This window comes from Stegastes partitus, unplaced genomic scaffold (assembly GCF_000690725.1).
Source record: "Stegastes partitus isolate 25-593 unplaced genomic scaffold, Stegastes_partitus-1.0.2 Scaffold313, whole genome shotgun sequence".
Taxonomy (NCBI): Eukaryota; Metazoa; Chordata; class Actinopteri; family Pomacentridae; genus Stegastes; species Stegastes partitus.
The window spans coordinates 434,551-457,672 of NW_007578044.1; the positions used below are offsets into that span (position 1 = coordinate 434,551).

Consider the following 23,122-nt stretch of genomic DNA (forward strand, 5'->3'; position numbering starts at 1 on the left):
GTTTTGTGGAAGCAGGGTGGTTGTTTTTTGGGGGATTGTGGCTCCTGGACCCAAGTTGTCAGTCATCCGAGGCTCATAAACAGCGTTGGGAGGGAATGCATCAGAAAGTAACCCACGCTGCTTCATAGCTATGAGCGGGGCGTCAGTCTAAACACACTTGTTGCTGCTAGCACAGGGGTCGGCGTCACTCTCTGGGTGGTTTTGGAGCTCAACTCCCAGAGGGTTCAGTCTCAAATCTGACAGTTGTCTCAGCCCACACTGTGTCGCAGCGACACCGAAACAGTTTGCACTCTGTTCCGCACAACGTCTCCTGTTCTGAGCATGTGCAGATTAAAGCTACACATAATACGTACAGATAGAAACTTAATTCTTGTGTTGTTATTATCACATATTTAATTGAGCTCCATTTACACCCACTCATGTTTGGTTTTTTCTGTGCGTTCACCACATTATGGGTCAATTCTGTTGGACAGTCTACATTTCAAAGTTACTCACTGAGGCAGCTGTGTTCAAAATACTGTTTTTTTAACCGAATAATTAATTCAGAAAGCGACATTAAAGCAACTGACTTTCATCACCGGGAAAATAAATAAATAAAACAAAATTGTGAAATTGTAGCTGATGCATCTGTGCTGGTTTTATATGCCGTTCAAAGGGAGAGGAATAAATTTGGATGCATTGCTGCTGAAGAAAATAAACGAGCATGACACAGACTTTGTAAAGACATAAACATAACTGATGCAACTGATTTTGATGGAAGGCTCGAGGGGGAAAATGTGGGCAGGAGAAAACAAATGTGGCAGCTTTTGTGCTCTATTCTGATTATTTGACTTTCAAAAAGATTTTCTGTGGCCCTGAGTTCCTTTTCCATAAGTTGTTTCTCCAAAGTTATGCATGAATTGCACATGCAGTCGTGACTTGATAATCCGACCCTTAGTAATCTGAAAACCTTGCTATCCGACAGGTTTGTAGTAGGGGTGGGACTCGATTAGAAAAATTAAGTAGTGATCGGTGGACCATGAAGTCAGGCACGTTCCGTGTTGTCTGGATGCAAACTGCGATTAAATGCGTTAATGTTTATAATGCGTTATTTTTGTTTTAATTAATTAATCGTAATTAACGTGTCAAAGTTCCACCCCTAGTTTTTAGGAAAAATGAACAGAACCCATTAAAAAACAGCCTTAACATAGCGACAGCCTTGGATTCTGACTCCGACACGACATTTAATGTCACCAATCAGGATAACGGCGTATTAACTGACTGAACAATCCCACAGATTGGCTACGTTCACACTGCAGGACTTAATGCTCAATGAGGATTTCTTTGTGAGTTTGTTCACATTTCCAGTTCAATGCGACTTGTATGTGATCTGCTGTGTGAACTTCATACGACCCAAAAGTGTCCCGCATGCGCAGAAGAGGACACGACGACGTCACACGCAGCGAGCATGCTCCAAACATGGATGGTGGAAACAGAATTGTGACCGCTAACTAAACTAGCATCAGTAGCCAAGTACTGCCTGTGCATTACGGCCACTTCCACCCCATCAGAGCGCTCCCCTGGGGTGGAAGTGTCCCCCAACCACGCTGAATATTCTGATATTCATCATTAATTGGGCCTGAATATCCAGAGACCAGAAAGTGGTATTGGGAGCAGCCCTACTAGTTATTATAACAACTATGAAATAGTCAACTAATGACCCTTCCAGCATCAAGCCCTCCTTGTATCTCGACCTCCATCTTGACATTCCGACATAAAAGAAGGTTTTACATTTAGTGTCGGATTATGGAGTCACAGCTGTATATAACATTAATGAGCTCTTCTGCCCATTCAAGCAGTAAGAAGTGTAACTCCAGTGGTCTGACATATCAGCACAGATTCACGCTGGGGTTTGAGAAATGCATATTTCTACCATAAAAACATTCTGGTTGATCGATGTGTTTTGATAGGTTTATGATCTGACATCTGGATGGTGTTCAGTGAGGCTTTCAGAGACGGAGATCACAGGATAGCAGAACCAGAGTCAGTCGTGGACATGGCAGCGGCTTGGTCTTGATTATTTGATTAATAAAAATTATTAATTTAGCAACATAATAAAGAGAAGAAATGCAGCGTAGGTGTTAAAAAATAAAGGTCACATGAAGATGAATTAACTGTGACCTGTTATGGTTTTACGGCTATTTATGAAGAAGCCAAGAGTAATTTTACGATACTGTTTCTATCAAGGACAGATAATCAATAGACCCTGTGCGAGTGAGTCATTAAAAAAAAACGACTATCAAACACATTACCCTGGAATTATACACAATATTTATGCAGGATGACTCGACTGCAGGAAATGGCAGGATGTCAGTTTAAACAAGGCAAATGCGTTCATGATTAATTTCGTATTTATGCCATTTCAAAATTAGAGGTGTCCCTCGCTTTATATAAAAAAGCACAGCGAGATGTAATTTGTGTCTCGATTATTCACTGTTGGCTGGTGGAGCACAATCAACCGTCTGAAAAGAACGGAGATGCTTATTGAGGACAACATGGGTTTTGCGGATGAAGTGAAAACCTGCAGACTTTTATATGAGTACTAGGAAATGATTGTCAGTTAATTGCTGTTAATTACCCAATAAGGCAAAGGACGAAGAACGTGCATGTCAGAAAATGTATCGTGGATCACCTTGTGTACTAAAAGTAAGCAACACTGATGTAATCTGTCTTTTCTGACAGGAATTTCTGAGGGAAAAAAAGACTCTTTCATGTCAAAGTGAAAACAGATTTCTACAAAGTAAAGTCAGTAATTTACAGATTAGAATTCATCCCCTTTAAAGTGACTCATTTGGAGAAAGCTACTGGTGAAAAAACTTCATATTCAAGCTCAGCTAGAGTTCAGCAGAAGGAATGTCTGGTGTCGGTCAAACATACTGTTCAGTCTCATGGCCAACAAAGAATAAAATTTATTCTTACCAGACCAATTAAACCTCTTCCAGTTGACTTCAAACACTGCTCATCATCACAAACATATGAAGCATGGTGGTGGCAGCATCATGAAGAATGGGATAAAACTGCAGTGTTCAGATGTGGCTGATTGACACATTTACACCCAGTCTGGATGTTGGAATTGCGGCCAGAGGTGCATCCACCACATACTGACCTGAAGGGGTTAAATGCTTATGCAGTCACTTATTTTGCATTTAAGGGTTTTGATTATTCAACATTACTTTGTCGAATTTCACTTTGAAAGAGTAGCTTTTTGTAAATTCTCAAAGAAAAGTCAAACCAAATTGACCATAATTCAATGTTTAAAACCAATAGAAGTGGGAAACTTCCAAGGAGGGTGAATACTTTTCATAGGTACTGTAGCCATAGTACTGTATACACCACCAGCTGAACACTCTGATTGGTTAATGCTGTGCTTGAACTATGTGTGGTTCCACATTGGGAAGCAAAGAGCATTGTTGGGTTTAGCTAGCACTGGGCCACCATGACAGAGACTTCAACTGGAGTCAGTGGCTTAATGACATTTCATCGAAACTGGCCTTTAAATGCTAGGACGGCATTTCCAGTGTCAACTGTCGACTATAACCGAGTCGATTGCTGATCAATAATGCTGCTGATTGTCAGTGAAGATAGTTAGTCCAACTGGCGACCTGTCCAGGGTGTCCCCTGCCTTCGCCCTAGGTCGGCTGGGATAGACTCCAGCCCCCCCATGACCCTAGTGAGGATTGAGCGGTGTATAGATGATGGATGGATGGATAGTTAGTCCATGTGGAGGCAAAGCAAGTCCATTTTCAGCAGTCTAACTATTAATTACCCATAAACATGGATCTCTTTGTGATTGCAAAGAAATTGATTTAAAGGAACATTTTGTAAATACTTGAAGATGCTAATTATCCAGGCACATATTGGGTTAGCTTAAGCAGGACGATGCAGCCGGTTTCCACTGCTGCCAACGTAAATGAAAAGTGCATACCAACACCATTAAAGCTTGCTTTCACATGATTATTTTCTGCTGTGGGCCACAGACGGGTTTCTGCAATCTCTACTTGTTGCCTGGCAACGTCATGGCAACAACAACACTCAAGGATGTCATAACATGTTATGAGACTTTAGAGATGCTGGTAAGTGGATTTTACCTTTCAGCAGCAGCAGCAGGCTCGATGTTTCCCCTTATTTGCAGCCTTTGTGTTCTGCTAAGCTATCCGACTGATGGACGCGGCTTCATGTCGAATTGACGGATACAAAAAATGGTATTTTTGTCAAAAATCTCAGAGTGTTCCTTTAAACTTTTTCAGAGTGAATAGTCAAGACTTTCCAATAAAAGCCGCAAATCCGAGCAAAGTGCCCCTTTTAGAAGGACCATGAATCCCCTACCTGCTGCTCATGTTGTGACTTATCAAGAGGATTTTGGTCAAAAAAACAGCACAAGGACAGCAGGGAGTTACACAGGCAGCTCTATGTGCTCAGTGATTGTAGATCAGGCCGGAGAAAGGGAACTAAATATTGCATGGATGTGCATTTTGTAGATTTTTCTCAGGAAGCTCTGTCACTTATGGTCAGACCGTTTTTACAATGTATGACTAGTGTGATGTGGCAAGCTTGGTGACATGCTAACTGCCTTGAGAACATTCACGGCGATGGCTGTGCCTGATTACATGGTTTGCAAATCCCGAAACTGCAAAGCCAGCAAAATTTAATAAGAGTTTTCTACATCTCAGCAAAAAAAGCACATCTGAGATGGTGGCTGCATTTATCCGTTTTACAGTCGGGCCTTAAGTCCTGTCTCTTCCATCACCGGCGTGCATCCGTCACTAACCCGTAGAGACATCAGGGCTGTTCCTCTCGGGTCTCACTCGAATGCCCCTCAACCCCACCTCACATCTGCACCCGCCCGCACACATGCAACGACGTAGAACCCCCGAGTCCCCGCTGCATCCTAAATAGGCTAATTTCTCTGCTGATCTGGGATTTGTGAGTTTATTGAAGGAGCTGACACAGATCAAGACGTTTTGTGTGTGTGTGTGTGTTGCAGTTAATGGATTAAGTCTTACCTCTGGTTAGATCAAGGAAAAAAAAGCTGTCACATTATAAATCATTCACGACTCGGTCAGATATAAACACAGAAATGTTTGTACGGCGAAAAGAAGCCGTGTACTATTATGATTGCTATGATTATTATAGCCGCTGATGTTATCTGTCTTTTCTCCAGAAATGCTGTAAGAGCACAGACACGCGGGGATAACATTGTATTGGCTGGGCCCAAAACCAAGATTCCCGAAGCTTGGAGATTGAAGAGCAGTTTAGTAATCTCCTATAATCCTTTTTGTTCACCCAGGAGATTGTCCTCCTTTAGAAGTTTCCAGCCAGACAAAGAGGTGGATAGTGCGATGGTATCAACCCTAATAGACTGGGGAGGTTGAGGAAAAGGCTAACCACCTCGCTGTGTCAAATGGGCCCAGGTTCACGGAAGTCAGCTCTTTCTCAATTATTTTCTAAATTAACCGACGAGCTCCATAGAGATTTAGCGGAGACTATCTGAGGTGTTACAGCTCAGAAACGGTCAGGAGAGGGAGTTCAGGGGTCCGATCTTTGTGTCAAAGTACTGACATACCTTTCAGGTACTCGGAGTTTCCCAAAAAAAAAATCGCCCCCCGAGGCCGTTTCTGTATTGTCAAAGGATTTCATTTAGGGATGAATGCAGTCCTGCGATTGTGAAATGTAGCTGCAGTGCATCAGCCTTCCTCTGCAGCCGGCTCTCATTTGTTTGATGTTAAATGACTGACAGCGGGTCGTCCTGTTGTGGACAATTCCCAAAGCCAGAAGAAGAAGAAGAAGAAAAAAAAAGAGAACAACCTCATACTTTCAGTGTGTGCTCAGTGTTCCTAAAGCCGCTGCCGCCGCCGCCGCCGTGAAATATTGCTCAGGAGCGATGCGCCTTCGACGAGTAAAGGGGTAATAAGAGACTTGAAAGGTCACATCGTCTGTCTTGGTGTGGTTTTAATGGAAAGTATGGCCACTTGCCAAGGTCTGTGTGTCTCAAGGACCCCAGGTTAAGTAATGCTAAGACTGCAGTTAATAACAAAGGACTTCCAGCGGAGAGTTTGCAGAGCTTGCATCATTACAGGAAAAATAGCTGCGAGCGGTTTGATTAGTTTTTGAAACTAAGAAAAGCGGCAGATCCATGCTGAGACCTGGCATTTGAGAAGAACATCAACAAAAATGTAAAAAAACACTCTGATTCTTGGAGAGAGAGAAAAAAAAAACTAAAAAAATGTTGAATATGTAGAGTATTTTCAGTCTCTGCGGGAGCCTAAAAGACAGACGTTTTGTGTGCTTTTTTTGTTTTCCTCCCTCCTATGTCGGATAATAGTTCCCTCTATATGAAATCTGTCAGTCATGATTATTTATATACAGTTTTTTTTTAATGCTTCACAAACATAAAGCTGATGAAATTCATTCCAGTGGATTATTTATTTATTTGCTATTAAAAGCGATCGAGCGTTCACGGATACGCGGCGACACCTTGGCACGACTACGCCGGGTTTTTTATCGCTCGCGTAGCCTTGGCATGTCCAACAGGGAGGGTAGCATGAAGTTAACATGTCCTGTCAACCCGGGCCAGGATTCAAACAGAGCGCAGTCTGTCACTTGTCTGCTTAGCACTTGAAAGACAGAACGTACCCGACTGTAAGTCACTGCCAACTCACAAGTCGGTTGACTCAGATTTAATTAGGGTAGTCATTCAGCTAGAACCGGCGTCAAGATATAGAGCCGCTATTATTGCTTTTAAATTAAGGAGTGATTCTAATGTCGAACAATTAAATGGAACGGTGCAAAGGGAACGGTGCAAAAAATGTGGCTGTTGCAAAAACATTTTCACATTGTGTCAGAAGAGGAGCCTACCTGGGAGCCAGAGTAAATTTATTTGCTTTGATATCCCTTGAAATAAGCCCGCCTTGCCTTGCTGCCCCACTTAACGGTTGTTCTTCTGCAGGCAGAACTAATGCACACAGAATGACACCATAGAAGCTCTGGACGCTATCAGGCTGAGTCACTGCAATGTGGTTGAAAAAAAAAAAAAACTCTAAATCTAGTTTTATCTCACATGTGGTTCCTCCGTGTGGCCTTGAAGTACAATTTGAGGACACACCGTCGACTGTGACACTTTACATTGAGGGGGGGAAAAAAAAGAAATCTCCTTTTAAAGCAGTTAAGCGATCCTGTCCTTTTTATTGAAAAAGTCTCGAAGCGCGAGCCACGGGAGAAATATGAACAGGAGGTGGGAATCAATGGCTTTTGGAGTTTATTCATACCGCTGCAGATGCGGCAGTACATTCCACTCGGAGCTCAGAAGCTCCCCGTCACCTCGTCAAGTTTAGGTTTTTAAAGGTTACGCCGAGATTACAAAATCGTCTCACATTAGGTCAAAGCTTGAACGCAATTTCAAGCCGGGGGCCGACTCCCAAACACGTTCTGCTCATAAAGCTTGCATCGATCAGCAGCAGCAGCATGATACTGTGTGGGTCTCCCCTCCAAAAACAGCAGTGACCCATCGGTGCATGGACAGGGTTTGGATTTGTTCCGGTGCATCGAACAGATTGGAATACGGGGAGCTACATCAACACCTTGAGCTCTTGGTTGTGTTCCTCGAGCTGTTTCTTAGCTGTTTTCATGGTGTGGCGGGTGGTATTGTCCTCCTGGGGTTGGACAGAGCGCAGTAGTCGTGGTGGTTCAGGAGCAATGTTTAGGTGATACATGTTTTGCTGGAGGGCTGCAAGGTGGCACTGAAGAAGGTCCCTGGTTCACGTCCCAGTGGGGGCACTGGGATCTTTCTATGTGGAGTTTGCATGTTCTCCCCGTGCAGCGTGGGTTCTGGTTCTCCGGCTTCCTCCCACACAGTCCAAAAACATGCTGAGGTTAATTGGTGATTCTAAATTGTCCGTATGTGTGAATGTGAGTGTGCTTGGTTGTCTGTCACCAAGTGTAGCCCTGTGATAGACTGGTGACCTGTCCAGCTGGGATAGACTCCAGCCCCCCATGACCCTAGTGAGCATTTAGGTGTATAGATAATGTATGGATGGATGTTCTGTTGGCCACAGGAAACAACAACAGCTCGCTCCAACAAGGGCTGCAACATACCGCGCTGAAAATGAAAGTTTCACCGATGATTTGGGTCGTGCAGCTCTGTTAGCTTCTTTGCGGTTTATTATCGATTTTATTCACAGTGCTCGTCTCCCTGTGCAAACACCTGCAATGTATCCTTCACTTAGTCCCGCCCACAACGACTGTAATTGGTTTAAACAGGGTTGTTTTCCCGTTGAGCATAATGATAGCATGGTGCAGCCACACCATAATGTTTCCCACCATAATGTTGCAACGTTTCCCTGCAGAATATCACACTGTGACCATATAATCAGTGTTATTATTGTTTTAATGTTGTGGCTCATCACTGTACTTCAGCTGTGTATGGTTTTTGGATATTACTGCTCCTCTGTCTGTGGTGCTATTTATGGTATGTTGTTTTTTTTTTTGCCTTTTTGTTGATTCACCGCTGATGATTCCAGTTTCGCTTGCAGTCTGTCGGACCTCCTGCTGCTCCGTGTGACAGATGATGTGTAACCTAAGATCCCTTGGATCTTAATACTGTTGGCTGCCTTGCTCCTTGACCCACTTTTAATGATTATTCAGCCTGAGGCGAGTGGATTAGTTTCTGTCTATAGAGTCCTGAAGAAAAAGAAGGAGGAAAACGACCCATTGTATAACACGACCGGAGCTGCCTCTTCTGAGAAATGGAGAAAAATCATAAAACTGCATTTATTCACCCCGAAAGTTTTGCTGAAATCCAAGCCGCTACAGTTGGAAACAGTCTTAACAGAATAATTGGCATAAGTGATAATTTACTTGGTCAATCATCTGCATCGGCGCTTAACAAAGCACTTCAGACGCATTTTAGTAAATGTGGATTCGCTCGGGGGTTAAATTGAGATTTGTGAAAAGCGGGAGCTCCTGTCCAGCGAGGTCGGAGCTCACATACCGCGCTGCAGTCAACACACGGAGGGACTAATTCCATCAGCCAAAGGTATTTCCTATAAAAGCTGCACACACGGCCTTCTGTGGGAGTGAATTCCACAGTCCAGAATTACAGAAGCAGCTCCTGTTTTTGGGAAGACACGTTAATTTCCCTCGAATGCGAGTCATTAATGTTGTTCCAACTAAACTTCATTTACCGCCATTGTTTTGGTGGCATTTGAGAGTCAGATGTTTCGAATTAAATCTAACCGTTTTAATAGTCTCGCACCACCTGGCATGTTTGTTGTGTTTAATTCGTGCGTTTACTTTTCATTTTTGGCAATTTGGGTAAAGAGATCTTTTTAAATTAATACAAATGATAAAAAGTTCACCTCTGTGTAGCGCGGCCAAGTCTCAGAAGGACAACTCTACAAGTAAGCAGGCCTGTAAACAATAATAGATTGCAGCGGCAGACTATTTTTTCCCTCCTGTTTATTATTATTAATATTATTATTGTCTGGTACGGTTCAGGAAATATTTACATTTATGCTGTACATAAAAATAGACATACCTTTGCATCGATTCAACTAAAGAGTCTACAGTCGCTTCCTAAGTATAATAAATTGTGTTTCCATTATTAGTGTGACTGTCTGTTAGTCTTCATTACCTCGGTGAGTAATTAAGTTTTGCTTGCGCTGCAGCTACTGTGTTTAAGCAGCAAAAACTGAAAACTCCCTTTAATAAACCACTTGATCAAAACGCTGCAAAAGGAAACCAGGAAAGTACGACCGCAGCTCTGATGGTGCAGCATTCGTCCTGCTTTCGCTGTAGCTCAGCTGTTTTCTGTGCAGGAAACTATTTAGGTTAACAAGGCGACGTAAGATCACAATGACTCGTCAGAAGATTGAAATAATTAATGAAGTTACCGCCGCCGTGCCACAAATCGCACGCAGCCCCCCGGGGGCGCCGCTATCGATCCGGCTGCCGTGTGACGCTACAGATGTTCAATAAAGTAAAGGAAAAGAAGCCGACGTTTTGCATTTGTGCGAGACGGAGTCTGGAAGCAGATTCGTGTGTGATGTTTAACGCCGTGATGAGATTTGGAAGCCAGGAGGTGGAGCTCAGATCCGGTGGGCTTCAACCCAGTTTGACCCCTCAGTACACTCTGCATTTTGAATAGTTTGGAGCCTAAACACAGTTGTTTTGCCCCGACAAGAGCTGACATCCGACTCTGTAAAGATCATTAACATGACGATAATGACAGTTGCCCAATGTAGAGTTTTTCTTTCATTTTAGGTGAGACAGTCTGCTTAATTAGATCATTTAACCGGATGTGTCCAAATACTTTCATGTCTCTTAGAAAATCTCTAAAGATGACATTATATCTTGTATTAAACCTACTGCAACTGTTTTTTCATCTACTTGGTGGCATCAAAAAACAAGTTGCAAACATAAAACTGAACATTGTCACTATTATTGTGTAACTATACAGGATTTACTTTCCTTTTAGCTCTGCTTTTGCTCTCAGCCAGCTCATGTATAAATGAAATCTACTCTTTTAGCAACTAGATAAGTTTGTTCAGAAGCTACAGTAGTTGGGTTTGGGTCACTTTGTGGAACATGTGTAGCTTTTTTTGTTCCTGAAACAAGTTGCTTGCTGCAGCTGGAACTGACAGTAGGAAGAGTAACGAAACAGCATTTAATTACAAAATAGTCATAGCCCAGGATCTGCCCGTAGCTTGTTAGCTAACTAGCTAGTTTGCCGATTCTCAGGCTCTGCTAGGAACAGAAAAAAAATGGCTGCCATGGGCAATGGCTGCAAAAGTGAATATGCTACAGTGGAACACTGAGAGGCATTAATCAGCAGCAGAACTGGGGTCCACATCCCAAGCTGGACCATTTTTAACTTTTGTTTTAACTTGCCATTTAGTCTAGTCAGTTTTCACTAGTTGTTGGGTTATATTTTGGCACCAAATTCCATCCATCCATCATCTATACACTGCTTTGTCCTCACTAGGGTCGTGGGGGGGCTGGAGTCTATCCCAGCCAACTTAGGGCGAAGGCAGGGGACACCCTGGACAGGTCACCAGTCTGGTTGTCTGATGTGTCACATACAAACATAATCCTGCAGAAAATACATTGCCTTCAAAATGAAACTGATAATCCAGTGCTATTGTATAGGAGGGCACTTCTTTGGATACAGGGTTGGGGAACATCTGTAGAATAGGTAAAACATGTGATAAGCACTTTCTCCTGTAAACCATCTCAGAAAACAATAGCCTCCATGATCACCGGGCCTCAGCAAAGCCTTGATTCATCTTATCAAATGTTCCTTGTTGTGATTTCCACTCACAACAGGAGTCAACAGGAGCAAAGTTTATTTCGCCCCATGACCAACACCGCGCCATCGACTCCCAGGTCCCATCGCTCCTGGACAACCATTGTGCATTATTGCGGGGTTCACAAGTTCACGGGAACACAAGTTCAATGGTTGCCGCAGGGTCTTGGCTCTGGGGAAAAGCGCAATTTACAACGAACGCTGATGTAACAGGTGGAACATATTAAATCAGGCTCCATGCGGTGATGCGGTTTCGGGAGCTAAGACGGCGAATTAACCCTCTAGCACAGATATAGACCCGCACAGAAAACTAATATAGACCAACAAACGTGTTATGACCGCACACAAACACACACACAGACAAATATATGTGCAAGATATGAACGTATTGCATTCGATAAATCTCCCACTGCCCAGCAACAAGGGAACCAAACACTGTTTCTGTCTCTTTTTTTTTTTTTTTAGCTTGTTACTGCGTTGCAATTTACCTGTGTGCAGTTTCTCTGTAGTGGGCAGAGGGTGCAGTCATATATCACTGAGTTAGCATTGTGAAAGTTCATGGCTGTGTTTGCTGTGTTATTGTAGTAATAAATGTGACGGAGTGGGTGCCTTAGAAAGTTACATTTTGCCCTGATCCAAGGTTGCATAGTCATTTTAAATATAATGAAAAGTGAGGAAAGTCTAACCTTGACAATGAGAGTCCGGGAGAATCAAAGATGAAAGAAGCAGTTTTATGGTGTTAGTCTTTAAAGGAAAGAGTGATAGGGTACTATGTGAGTAGTCTGCAACTGAAAAAAAGGTTTTGAAGGGGGGAAAGAAATATTAGGACAATAACAATCATCTCTTTTTGTGTCTTAATCTACATCCACAGCAGGACTTCTATGAGTTTTGTAGTGCCTTGTGTTGATATTTATGCAGATGTTATATTACCATGAGAACATTTTATTTTATTTTTTTTTAATCCCAAATGTTTTCTTCTTCCACCTTTGCAGGAATCATCAGGACTGCCTTAGCCAACATGGACCGGGAAGCCAGAGAACACTACACTGTTGTCATCCAAGCCAAAGACATGGCAGGCCAGGTTGGAGGCCTCTCTGGTTCCACCACCATCAACATCACGCTGACAGACGTCAACGACAACCCGCCCACGTTTCCTCAGAGTACGTATGGCACACGCCTGAAGATGAACAGAACAGATTCACAGATGGGACATTTCAAAAGTGTTGTTAACTGGGCAGAACTATTAGCGAAAAATAATGGTTAAATGTAGGGATTAACCGATTATCAGCCTGGGCAATTACTGAGGCTGACATTTGGCATTTTTTCAGTTTTTGATGTTGTTATTTCTACTGACGGATTGTCTGCTAATAATTCAAATGGGCTACTTTGGCTCTGATGCAGCTGGCTCTCTCTCTCGCTCTTTGTAATTTTTATCTGATTGGCTACATGTCATGAGAAAAAGCCAATCAATGAAAGCTATTGTTTACGGACAGGGACAGAGGAGCACATTTGCAAAGTGGAGCAGCTCCGGTGAATTAGCATAGCTGTGTTTGGAAGATGAGGTTGCTGAAGTTGTTATTAACATCATCATCCTTCGCAAGCACGCTTAGTTTCCCTGGTACACTCAAAACACAAGAATAATTCACTTGGTGGTATCAGTGTAACTTAATTTGCTGACAGTGCTAGGCTAGGCTATCCCCTAAAGGTTTACTGGTCCTCTTAGCCTGCAGCTAATGTGTAGTACCTGTAAATCTTCCTAAACAAGAAGTGTCAAACAAATCCAGCCATTACCTACTTTCACTTTGGCTAATGCTATGCTAATGTCTAGCAGCTAAGTCAGGAGGAGGCCACAGATTTCCCTAAAACAGTGTCTTGGAAGCAATAGCTAACAGAGCTTTACAATATAGGTCTTAGTGGGCAATAAAAGTGATAGAACAATGAAATATTAACAAAACAGAAGAACATCAGACAGAATAGGAGGAAACAAACTGTTCAGTCTCAATCAATGGATCTCACAGAAAACAGTAAAATTGCTTTTGTTGCTAGCGTATTTGCTATCACATGCTGTTAATATGTACCATTAGTGTTGCAATTATCGGTCATTCTGGATACCGATATCGGCCCTGAAAACACCCAGTCAATTCCTAGCTAAATGAATAAATATGAGGTTTAAAAAATGAGACTCATCTAAAAATAGATGAAGGTTTGTGCTGGAATAAAATGTAGGAAACTGGGGGACAGCACACTGTATTTGTCAGCAGTGTGTAATTCGTTGCCCTCGGGAAATTACTGCCTTTTGGCATCTTTTATAGTTAATTAGCCAGAAGGCTAATGTAGCTAAATAACCAATGGCGAAGTTAAAGGGTTTCCTCTACTAACCTGAATATGTAAAGCTTCTGTGGCCAAACTGTCTGCTCTCAGACATCATTGACCTTGAGCAGAGGACTTCCACGATGGCTGCTTTAGGCATTCGCCAAAAGGCATTTGTAAGAAGAATTCTGTGCTGTAGTTGTAAAAATGGGGGGAAAAAAGCCGGTATTATTGAAACCATTCACACAGCAGATCAGAAGTCCTCCTTATGTTTGCACATTAAAGACAGGAGGATTATTCTTTACGGCATATTCTCCTTTTGGTGTCGGAGAAAACACAACATTTCAGCGTTGCTTTAATTCTAATGGATTATTAACGCCTCCCCTGTTACTGTACATCTATTTAGCACCTCTCCCGGTGATGTAATATGCTTATTCTGAGCCTCTGTATTCTAATATTACAGCTGAATTTTCCAAACTAGCTGAATTAGATGAGCATTCATTACAGCCCTCTGTTTAGCAGTCTGAATTCTCCCCCATTTTAATGATAAATTTAAGCAATGATAAAGTTGTGCTTCTTTGTCTTTGTAAGTGCCTCATCAAGAATAATTCCCCTCGGCTCTGAGTTTTTCATTTGCGCTGCGGTGAAAAAAAACTGTTTCAGAACCATCAACATTTTCTGAATAATCATCTGCCTCGGAGTTTGATCTGCTCCACTGCGGCACTATCGGCCTCGGTTTAGCATTTAACATCAACCGAAGCACTGCGGAGTATTTTTAATGACATTCCCTCAGGAACAAAAAAAAAAAAAAAAAATGGTGACAGAATCAAATTGCTTAGCTAAGCCCTTTTCGGGAGAACGTTCAGACGTTGATGCGGGGCAGGGGGAAAAGGTCGGTAATGTGTTTAAAACAGTTTTTTTTTTCCTCTTCCTGTCTCTAAATGGGTACACATCCATGTTCACTCGCAGAAAATTACCAGCTGTACGTCCCTGAATCAGCTCAAGTGGGGAAGCCAGTCGGGAAGATCAAAGCCAATGATGAGGACCTTGGCATCAATGCGGATATCAAGTACAGCATCATTAACTCGGAGGGGGCCAACATGTTTTCCATATCCACGGACAGAGACACAAGAGAGGGAATCATCAGCCTCAAAAAGGTAAGCACATCCCCACTTCAGCGCTTTCTTTTGAGGCAAACAGTGTCCATAATTAGTTTTTTTGGAGACAGACTTGAAGGTATAGGTGTTGACCTCTAGCCGTGCTGGAGACCTTTGCTTCCACGATAAGCCCGTCATATTCTCCCAGCATACAGGGCCGATGACAAATGACCCCTTTCCTCGGAGAGTGATAACAATTCAAGGAAGTAATACACCTTAAAGAAGCAGCAAAGCTTCAATAATTTGTCTAACTGACACTGATGGTGCCGCGAAGTAATTACAACCCCTCATAGCAAATAAGTGCATTTGTTTAACATTCACTTTTTGTCGATGCGACTACCTTGTACGTTCTAATCTCGTGGCGCCTTTTTCCCTTCCAACAGCCTCTGAATTACGAGAGGAAGAAGGCCTACACGCTCCACATCGAGGGCATGAACACGCATGTGGATCCCCGTTTTTCCTACCTTGGTTCTTTCAAAGACACTGCCACCCTTAAAATCACGGTCGGGGACGTGGACGAAGCGCCCGTCTTTTCTATGGATTACTATATCATGGATGTTTATGAAAACGCGCCGAGCGGCACGGAGGTGGGCACCGTAACGGCTCGAGATCCCGACGGCAGGAACAGCCCCGTCAGGTAAGATGTTCTGTGCATTTGCGTGTTCAATCTGCAGAAGTGACTACAGATATCCAGGAGAGGAGCGGCTCTGTGGGCATTTACATGCAACTGGTGTGCGGCATTGGTTAGAGTTGGAAATCGACAGGTTTATTTTCTTGCTATTAGGAGGAAGAAGAGGTTGCTAATGTTAAGAGGCTTATTTTGAAGCTTGACGCTCTTTCAGCTGACTGGCAGCCAATGGAACTCTGTCACTCTGTCAACTAACTGGCTCCCAATAATGTATTTTTGTTTGTTTGTTTTTTGTTTTTTTTTAGAAACATACCAATTCTTGCCAGTTGGATCTCTAAAAAATCCTGAAACGCCTGGTGACCATGTCTGTTTGGATTAGCCTAGCTGATAAAACATGTGTTTGTCATGCAAGAATTAGCATGAGGGGGGCATTCTGGTTTACCAACAACAAATTACCTCACCAACGGGTCTGAGGTGTTTTTGGCTTTGCACATTGATGAGGTTCAAGCAAGCGAGTGTTGTTTCTGCCTCCAAATTCTGCATGTCATTCATGATATAATACTAAGGCTTAACTCTGAGAACTTGGATGTTGTCGATCATGCAAACAACAGTATTAACATTCTGAAAGGCAGCATCAAGTCCTGCACCTCAATGAAAACAGCACCACCGTGTCTAGAAATAAAAAGAATGCAAAAATATCTTCTGAGCTGCGTATCAACATTATAATGCCATAAATCGTAAAAACAAACAAAACAAAGTTGAATGTCTTTCATTGTTTGCTGTATTTTACTATTTACATTCTATATTTGTTTCCTTATTTATCTCCTGTCTGCTCCGTGTAAACACAGCCTGCAGTTGATCCCAGTCCAGCCCCAAGTCTTTGAATTTTTGTCACAGGAGTGTTTGTTGCATCTGAGTCAGACACGAGTTCTCAGTTTCCATGAGGAACTGACTTTTACAAAATCCGGTTCCTGCAAAGGGTTTAACCCTGTCGACATGATTGCCCGCGATACCAGGCTGGGATTATGACTCCCTTTCAGCACTGCAGCCCGGCATAGCAGCTCCGGTATATGGTGACTTTCTGTGGGAATCCCCGTATGTGAACAAGCGAGTCAGTCATAAAATGAATCAAATCAAATCAGGTTTATTGTCATGTTGCTGTACATACACAGTAGTACAGGCAGGATGAGAGAGCGTTTCTTCAGGATTATTCAAGTTTTGCGGAATGAACGTCTGGGATAAGTCACTAAACGTTCACTCTCGCTGTGTCCTGAAGGGGGCGCTGCGTCCATGCGCGCCGCCATTCATTGAACATGGAGAACCTCTTCAGGTCCTGGTAGGTCTTCAGACACACGATGGTGTGACGATGGTGAAGCCTCAGATGCTGCCCAGAGCTAGCTGTCTGTCTGTCTGCATCTCCTCCAGCTGTATGTCCGTCTGGGATGCTGTCATGGAGCCATGTTTCTGTTAAAGCAAACACACAGCAGTCCCTCCACTCTCTGAGGGTTCCTCTCAGCAAACGTAGCTCGTCCAGCTTGTTGTGGAGGGAGCGGACATTGGAGAGTAGGAGGACGGTCCTGCTGATCTGGAGGGGTTAGCCTTTAGCTTAGCATGGATCCCGGCTCTCCCTCCTCTTTTGTTTACGTTCGTACTGTTTGCGCTTCCCGAAATGTTTATAAGCAATCAAAACTAACTAACTAATTACAAGACTCTGGCTGATGTCTCAGTATATAAGAACTGATAATTAATTGCATATATCCCTTGTAATTATGAAGTTTACCTTTTTCACATCTGAGTAACTTCCATATATTATATATTTAACCATCAACTTGTCCACTTTTGATTGATACCAGATATGTAATGATGTCAAGTCTACTTCAGGATTTATGAATTAATCAAAACCATATCTGATCATGAATTTCAAGCCAAAGATAGCTAGTGTTGAGGGGATTAATGGTATGTATAGAATAACGTGACTGTGATGAAATATCATGATTGTAGACTTAGATTTAAATTTCCCAACAGAGTGGCGCGTCACAGATGATCGGTTCAGTCTGAAAGGTTTGAAAATCTGACAATCCATTCTCCTGTCTCTTACAAACAGTGTAATTTTGGTCATTTTTTAAAGAAAAGATTTCATTTCTTTGAAACCCAGTGCGGTTCAGAAGGTTAACAAATGTACAAACACAACACATTCGGAGTTCAAATGTCATTTGGCACACACCGATCCCGGTTAAGCAGCAGAATAGACTTGATATATTCAACCTAATACATTCAAATTGAGGGCAGAAGTTGGTGCTTTTCGTTTAAGACGTGCGAGAGATCAGAAGAGATACAATTAGCCAGTCTGAGGCTGCTCTTGTTGTGAGTGTTCCAGGGGTTAGCCGGTATCTCTGCCCTGTATGATTGTATTTCTTAGATAAGAACATTTAGTTGGCATTTTGGTCTATACATACGTATGCACATATTTAATAATAACAGCAGTCTTTGTAGGAGCTGATGTTTGGTGTCTTTGCGTGACAATTCTTAGAATAAAGCGAACCACGGTGAGGATTTTTTTCCTCAAGAATTTGCAGCATAATTTCCGGTCGATGCACTGTGTAATGTTCAGCAGCCTCTCGTTTGTTCCTGATGCTTTACATGCCCCAACCGCTTTCACATCCTCTCTGGAAAAAAAAAACTGCAGCACGCACAGTGAGTCTCATTTTTTGGCATCATCAGATAGCCGCTTATTTTGTCTGCGAGCTTGTGAAGTAACCCGAGGCAATACAACTGCTTAGCACATTTGTATGCACTATAAACACACGGTTGTGTACTGTTGGAAAAAGATTGATATTGGCCTTGGGCAGCGGACTAATCTTAGGCTTTTCGCTCCGAACAGGTACTCCGTTTCATGACATTACACTCTCGCAGCCGCAACCGCTCGTATTCATTTGAATTCTCTCCATATCCTGTAAATGATGAAGTGGCTGTAAACGTGAGGCTCCTTCGCGAGATAAACTCTTGCTAATCTGTCAATAAGAAGCAATCCTCGGCTGCTATTACATGTTATAGGATCACAGTTAAAAGCGTTGCCATGGGCTGCAGAGCCGAGGGGTCTTAAAAACAGCACAGACGCCGCTGACTGGGGAAGCACAATGCAGGCCATTGGCGGCTGATGTATTGGTGGCCTGCATGCAAGAAAATTAAATTATTATCATTCGGATAATGAGTTTTGGGCTGATAGTTACGTCTGATGATGTGGGGAGACGAGTTACATCACTCCAAAGTCAGTTCTGAGGAGGGAGTTTTGACATTTTGCCCTTCTTGTTTCTCTCCTCTGCCTTAATAAGAAATGACTCTGGAGAGGATTTCGGTCTTTCAGCCAACAGGAAGTAGAATGTTGTGTAACCTGTTTCTCCTCACTGTGGGCTCATTTTGTAATGTAATATAAAGTCCTGCACCTCTATGGAAACAGAACAACAACAGCTATAAGTAGAGAGAACTTTAATACAATCATAATGCCATAAATCAGAAAAAAGAACGTTTCTTTGATTATATATTTCAGGAAAATTGGGGAAAAAAAATGTCAACGTGCAGCATTTTCCCCCATGTGTCACCTATACTTGGAACAAACAAACAAACAAATAACTCTACATCCATCCATTATAGATACACCTTCATCCTCACTAGGGTCATGGGGGGCTGGAGTCTATCCCAGCTGACTAAGGGCGAAGGCAGGGGACACCCTGGACAGGTCACCAGTCTATCACAGGGCTACACTTAGAGACAGACAACCAAGCACACTCACATTCACACCTACAGACAATTTAGAATCACCAATTAACCTCAACATGTTTTTGGACTGTGTGGGAGGAAGCCGGAGAACCCGGAGAGAACCCACGCTGCACGGGGAGAACATGGAGACTCCACGCAGAAAGATCCCGGATGTCCCCACCGGGAGGCAACCTTCTTGCTGCGAGACAACAGTGCTACCAACTGCACCACCTTGCAGCCCATAACACTACATGCAATAGTTATTTTACGAAATGCATTTTTAATTTGTTTCTATTATCTGCTGTCTGCGATGTGCAAACACAGCCTGCAGTTCAGCCTAGTAGCAGCCCAGCTCAGTCAAAAAAAATCCCAGAATTTTTGTAATGTTGGTGTTGGTTGCAGCTGGACCACCAATAGCTTCACTTTTGCATTGAGTAGGTCAGAATTTTTTGTTTTTTACAGAATTTGGCTACTGCAAACAGTATATTTTTGGCAAATTTAAAGGGATTTTTTATTGGACTGTCACAATTTTATGCTCAGATTTAGTTATTTTTCATATATTCTTAAGATATTATGCCCTTCAAACCCACTGCCGGGTTTTCAAAAGTCAAAACAGTCACAAAAGTAAACTAGGACTCTGGCACATGAACAAATCTGGAGCTCCCAGGAGGCCTGTTTGGTATCCTTTGGTCCAATGGATGCAGTTTAGAAAGTATAGGAAACGTCCTCGACAGTGGAAATATCTCACAGCTGGTATCGGCATCAGTCGAGACGAGTGAAACATCTGAGTTTGTCCAGGTACCGAACTGTCTCAACACCTACAATAAAGCCCCGAGTTAAAACACGGATCAGCCAGTCGCCTCCCACGCTGCTTAAGCAGGCTAAATTTTGTCACAGCGTGTGTTTGAGTGGATATTTGAAGGTATAACGCTCCCATTTGCACATATCGCTGGCAGTCAGTTGGGTAGTATACAAAATCCAAGTAGGCGGAGTGTTTGACTCTAAAGTGCGTGCATATGGCTATTTCCTGGAGGTGGTGAGCAGACGTGTAGGCTCGATATGCATCAAGCTGATTTAAGTACCCGAGGGAACGAAAGGCAAAAGGAACGAGTGAAAGACGCACCTGCAGAAATGCGTCATCCTTTGACCTCTCTGCCTGCTGTCCATCTTCAGGCTTCCAAGTTTCTCTCAACTTAACACCTCAAGTAACAACATCGATTCACTTTTGGTTGTACGGAAGACCTGAAGCGTTTCAGCTGCAATTTCGCTCCAGCTGTCAACGTTGGCAGCGGAACAGCTTATTTTTTGTGTGTTTTTCACTACACAGCGTATGTTTTCCTTTGCATTTTATACATGTTTACAGCGATCGCGCGGCGTCCTCCGAGCGCCTCCAAAACACGGCTGACCTACAGCCTAATGCTGTGCTTGAACGCACCCTGAGCAGACACAGACGGAGCATCGGCGGCGCTGCTATATTTGTAAGTGCAAGGTACGCCGCATCTGCTGCTCTGCTGACGCGCTGTTCGAGCTGCGCCGTCTGTGTGGACACAGTGTACCGGTGTTTAAAACGCACTGTTCAATTGGTGGAATCTTATTTGTGTGGGTTTTTTGGTCCCCCCATCTGGACCACAATCGACCACGTCTAGATGAGATAGCGCCATATTTAGGCCTCTAAACCTCGTGCAAACACTGTGTAAAGAGCTTTTTATTCTACAGCATTTGTGTGACTAAAATAAAGACGTGGCAGCTCATGTGCACCCCACGTGTTCTGATGCTGGGTAGAACGTGCGGTTCCCTGCGTGAGATCGGTTCCAGCTGCCGAGGCGTGGTCCATCTCACCTTCTTACCCGACACGCCGAAGATCCCGATCAGATGCAATTTGGAGACCGAGAGGTTAGAAACGCTCGCCCAGCTTGACAGTTGGGCACAGCTGGGGGTTCTCAGCGTACCGATGTGCCTCTCGTTATTGCTTCAGACTAATAGATGCTGGAGCTGTTGTGATAGCTCCGTGAAAGGAGCACCGAGCTTGACTACCAGGGGGTCGGGTCGGGCCCAGACTCGAATACTGATCTTTGCTAAGAGGAGCGGGGGTGCTGTTTTGACCGTCTTTTGGGTTTTCTTTGGATAGCAGGGTTTTATTTTTGGAATAGAAAACCCAGGATAAAGAAGAGCTGTTGCTCCTACACTCAGAGTCCACTTTTGGCTATTTTTAATTTTTTGATTTGAGCAGCACCCACAAGGTCGTTCTCTCTTGTAATTTGCCACGTGTGGGTTTGTTTGTGTCTATTACCACATTTCCTTGCTAATAAATAACTTTATTTTTGTTGCTTCCCTTCCTTTTAACAAGCAAAATATTCATGCTTTTCTAATCCGGTGTGGTTTGAAGAGGAAAAAGGTGCTGAAGTCACAAATGAGTTTAGTTTGAAACTCCAGAAGTTATCTGGAAATATTTTGTGGGGCCTACATGCTCAATCGGTTTTAAAAAGTCAATGACAGTAAGTTCACCCTTTTTTGTGACCAAGTATTTCATATTAAGTGTGTTTTGTTTTGCATTATTGTGGCCTGCAGCTACATATGGGTCCGAAAACAAGACTATTTCGCTTCTTCATCATCATTTTTTTTGTTAATATTTGCTTAAAGAGGGCTTCATTTTTGCTTTATTTCATTTTCCATTTTCCCCCTAATAATCAGAGACCGTTTTATCTGCTTGTCCAATATTACAGGAGCTGAATCAATGGCATGACAAGAAACAACAGTGGAAATTTTAAGGCTTTTATCTGTAATAGTTCCTGTGATAGCGTTGTTCAAACACAGCCTCAAATTTCAATGTTTAAAAAAAAAAAAAAAAAAGTGGAATATTCAATTTCACAGACACCATTTTATTTTTTTTAAGCAAAGGAAATTAGAGATAATTACTAAAATAAAGGTTTCACAAATGTGCAGCTGTGTTTCATATCAGCTCCTGCCATCTATTTGTTAATCAAGTCCAGGTTTGATTAGTTTCTTTCCTCAATGTGGAGTAAAATCTTTGGAAACTTCCAAAACTCACAGTGGATTTCCAACAACTTTAAGGCCTTCTAATAGGATCCCTGCACCATTTCACAACTGGTACAAAACCTCAAAACAAAAAAGTTTCCTCAGGGTTTTTAAGTTTCTCTTTACTTCCCATTTACCTCAAAAATCAGAAACCGTGAGCTGCTGCCTAACTTCAGACTCATTCTCTCGAACCACAGCTGTTTCGCACAGACACGTGAGCTCATTACGCCAACACGGTGAAGTGCTGCGAACGAGCTGGAAATGAACACTAATTGTATGTAACAGGTGAGGCGGATTAGCCGTGGATCTTAAACTTTTGAGTCCTCGCAGTGGAAGGATGAGTGATTCTGCACAGCTGTCAGCCGGTTTACTCAAAGAGTGCAACTTTCTAAACAAAGTCTGAGAGTTTTAAGCAAATATTCAGTTAGTTTGAGGAGAATTAAAGTTGTTTTTTGTGGTGATTCGTTATTCTATTTATTCTCATGAACTGGTTCAAAGTTCAGGGGGAGAACACACACATGCCGAGGCGACAAATGGCAGCGATCCATAATAAGCCGAGGTGGAAACGGAACAAAACAGCAAAACAAGCAAATCGGGAGAATGCCAGCATGACGGAGGCAGAACCGCCGAGCAGATGAGCTTTTAAAGCTTCCCCAGCCTCCACAGCCAGGTGTTCCTCGTCTTCCTGATGCTGCATTCTGCTCAGCTGCAGGCTGGAGGGGAGGAGAGAGGAGTGAGGAGGAGCAGGGAGGAGCAGGGAGGTCGGGCCGAGCTGAATATTAAAACAGGGAGAAACATAAATTAACATATGCATGCTCAAGTTTGCATGTTCTCCCCGTGCAGCGTGGGTTCTCTCCGGGTTCTCCGCCTTCCTCCCACACAGTCCAAATCACAAGT

General features: G+C 43.0%; 1 protein-coding gene across 1 annotated transcript in view; it reads left to right on the forward strand.

Moving 5' to 3' along the window:
• Positions 1-23,122, forward strand: part of LOC103358467 (cadherin-18) — a 97,523-nt gene that overhangs the window by 33,423 nt on the left and 40,978 nt on the right. The window contains exons 4-6 of the mRNA XM_008283447.1: positions 12,331-12,498; positions 14,618-14,805; positions 15,189-15,442. Of these exons, the coding sequence (XP_008281669.1) occupies positions 12,331-12,498; positions 14,618-14,805; positions 15,189-15,442 (610 nt within the window). The remainder of the gene's footprint in view (positions 1-12,330; positions 12,499-14,617; positions 14,806-15,188; positions 15,443-23,122) is intronic.